Source organism: Aplysia californica, unplaced genomic scaffold (genome assembly GCF_000002075.1).
Source record: "Aplysia californica isolate F4 #8 unplaced genomic scaffold, AplCal3.0 scaffold00088, whole genome shotgun sequence".
In the NCBI taxonomy this organism is placed as follows: domain Eukaryota; kingdom Metazoa; phylum Mollusca; class Gastropoda; order Aplysiida; family Aplysiidae; genus Aplysia; species Aplysia californica.
In genome coordinates this window covers 443932-446682 of record NW_004797358.1, presented here as the reverse complement: position 1 = coordinate 446682, position 2751 = coordinate 443932, and the positions used below count along the sequence as shown (strand labels likewise).

Sequence of the window (2751 nt, the reverse complement as noted above, 5' to 3'; positions counted from 1 at the left end):
CATGGGCAATAAATGCAACAAGTGTGTTCACAGCGTCCACATACGGCAGCAACATAATCTCCGACATACGACAGCGACAGATTCTTCGCTCCCCTCTAAAGTCTAACCACATCTCATCTCACTACAGGTGGGTCTCTAGCCGTGACAAAACGGATGATTGCAACATTGACGATGACAACGACGACCAAGTTGTTGGCGTGATGATAATGATGATGAAGACGGTAGTGGTAGTGGTAGTGGTGGTGGTGGTGGTTGTGGCTGCTCTCCTCTACAGCAGTTTGGAAGAAGACATATGTTCAGACATCTACGTGACGTTGTCACTCCTGTCTTCAGTGTGTGTCAAAATCACGAGAAACTGAAGCTCCCCTCCCCCTGGATCAACCTTGCAAACAAAAGTAGACTCTAAATCTGTACACATATACTCTGTAACCAGCTCTTAGCCAAAAGAAAACATTGTTACTGCTCTAGAAATTCACGGAAGAAGACCTCCACAGATCTAGAACTTCAGGAAACTAAAAGATAGTCACAGACCCTGCATCTGACCATCATAGTTCCAGCATGTCACAACACTGCATGACCTCACTCATGACACTTCTTGTTCTCCTTTGGCAGTAAGACAGCAGCAATAAAACCTGAGACTTTTCTCTCCCTCCCCTGCCAGGACGCTGTAACTGATCAAACAGTCAGTCTTCATTTCCATCCTGTTCTCCTCAAACGTGAACCTGTTCACAGCGGCTCATCTCTCCTCAGCAACATCCCACAACACCATATAGTGTGCACAGATACAACAGATGCATGAGTGCAGATATTTACATGATGCACATACATGGCATACATAAATGACGCGCTGCGCTTCATGTTGTTACAGAATGCTTCACTGGAGCCAATACAGCACATAGGGAACTCCCAATGACACTGTGTGCACATCGGGCTCACATAACACAGCCAGCAACACATGGCAGAGAAGCATTCGTTAAGATGCGTCAACCACAACCACTGCACTACCGCCACCCTTTTAATTCTTATCTTCATCGAGGGAAACTCTCTACAGGGCAAACCCTCTCATCATCCAACTCAACGCAAGGCGTTAGGGCTTTCCTCCTCACAGTAACAACAACAACATGACCATCTTTGGCTTGACCTGAGTTGGAGCGTCCAGGGACATAGAACCAGAACTGACTCATTTGACTCGTTCGGACCACTGTCCCTCAACTAATTTTAGACATGGGAATCTATGCTGAACCACTGCAGGGTAAAAATCAGTCCACATTTACACTCTGGCTAATGTTTTCTTTTCCTCCTCAGTCCGGCATCTTCCTCCTTCTAACATCCACCTGATTGAAGACCTGAGTTATGACCACTGTTTAAATACCCTGAAGCCTCAAGCGACCCGGATCTGAAAGGTAGCGATGTCACTACGGTAACGGCTCATATAAACACATACACACACACTGAGCTCGTGGGAAGAGGAAGCTCGACCGCGGGCGCTGCATGTGGTTTGTAGAAGATGGCCACTTGACAAAGACAACATTACTTTCTGGCAACTCCTACGACAAGGGGCTCCTCTCGTCTCAACAGAAACCAATACAAGCTGTCTCATCTAGTTTCTACAGAAACTGGGACAAGCTCAGTCTCGATTCTAAGGGGCCTGAAAACCTTGAAAGGAAGTTAACGACAAGAATGTGCTGCTTTGTCCTACGAGTAAACGTGTTGTCACGGGCAATCTGTGTTTTCGTAACCGTGCGTACGTCTGGATCATGTTTTGCACTGTGCCCACTTGGGGAGGATGCGTCGTCGGGCGTTGGTGAACCAATAGTTGATCTGGTTGATGGACAGGCCCGTCTGTTTGATCAGCATGGCTTTCTCGTCGTCGTTAGGGTAAGGGTTGTCTTTGTGGTTCCGCAGCCACTCCATCATCATGGCCACCGCCTGGAAGGAGAGAGAGGGGAAGACCAAAAAACTCACTACACATCAATGCTGTCATGTTTTTCTTATAGTATGAGGAGGAAGAGGAGGATAGGAAGGAGAAAGAGAACGAGGGAAAAAGAAGGGGGAAAGTAGGAAGAGGAAGAAGAATCAAGAAAAGGGGGAAGGAAGAGACACAAACTATTCATCGCTGTCATAAGAAGAATGAGCAACTACAATGTTTTTCTTTCATCCGCACAGTAAGGCAAGACCAAGTTACTCATCTTTCTTGTGAGAGAGACGCACTGTTCCATCAATGGTATACCGGCACAACAGTAACATTTCACTCACATTTGCGCACGCAGGCACGCACACACACACATCTATACCTACCCATCCACCCACACACACCCACAAACATGCATGCACGAACGCGCACACACACACCTATACCTACCCACCCACTCACACAAACACACACAACTACCCATCCAAACACACACGCCCGTACACACACGCGCGCGCACACACAATCTTAAAAGTCTAGGTACCTCTTTGGGCAAGCTGGGGTGTTTCTTGGACTCTGTCTTGTTGGCCTGCGGACTTGCAGACGTGAGCGTCGTCTCCCCCAGTAGATCCGGCCCGTCCTTCAAGCGAAACTGACCCATGTGGCCCATGCCTGTCTGGATGTAGCCACCCTGTCGAGAAAATGACGTGTCCAGTTAATGAAAAGAGTTTTACAACCAAGATAGAACTTGATATTTGACATCTATTTTTGTCTTTTTTTTATGATGGGAGAAGAGATAAAGAGGTGGAGAGAGAGATGGGGGGAGGGAGGAGAAGGGG

General features: G+C 47.5%; 1 protein-coding gene across 1 annotated transcript in view; it reads right to left on the bottom strand.

Moving 5' to 3' along the window:
- Positions 1 to 9: 9 nt before the first annotated feature.
- The window catches only part of LOC101854704 (homeobox protein PKNOX1), a gene marked incomplete at its 5' end in the record, with an annotated part of 4913 nt that continues 2171 nt past the window's right edge, over positions 10 to 2751 (bottom strand). The window contains 2 exon segments of the mRNA XM_013080480.2: positions 10 to 1929; positions 2457 to 2603. Of these exon segments, the coding sequence (XP_012935934.1) occupies positions 1756 to 1929; positions 2457 to 2603 (321 nt within the window).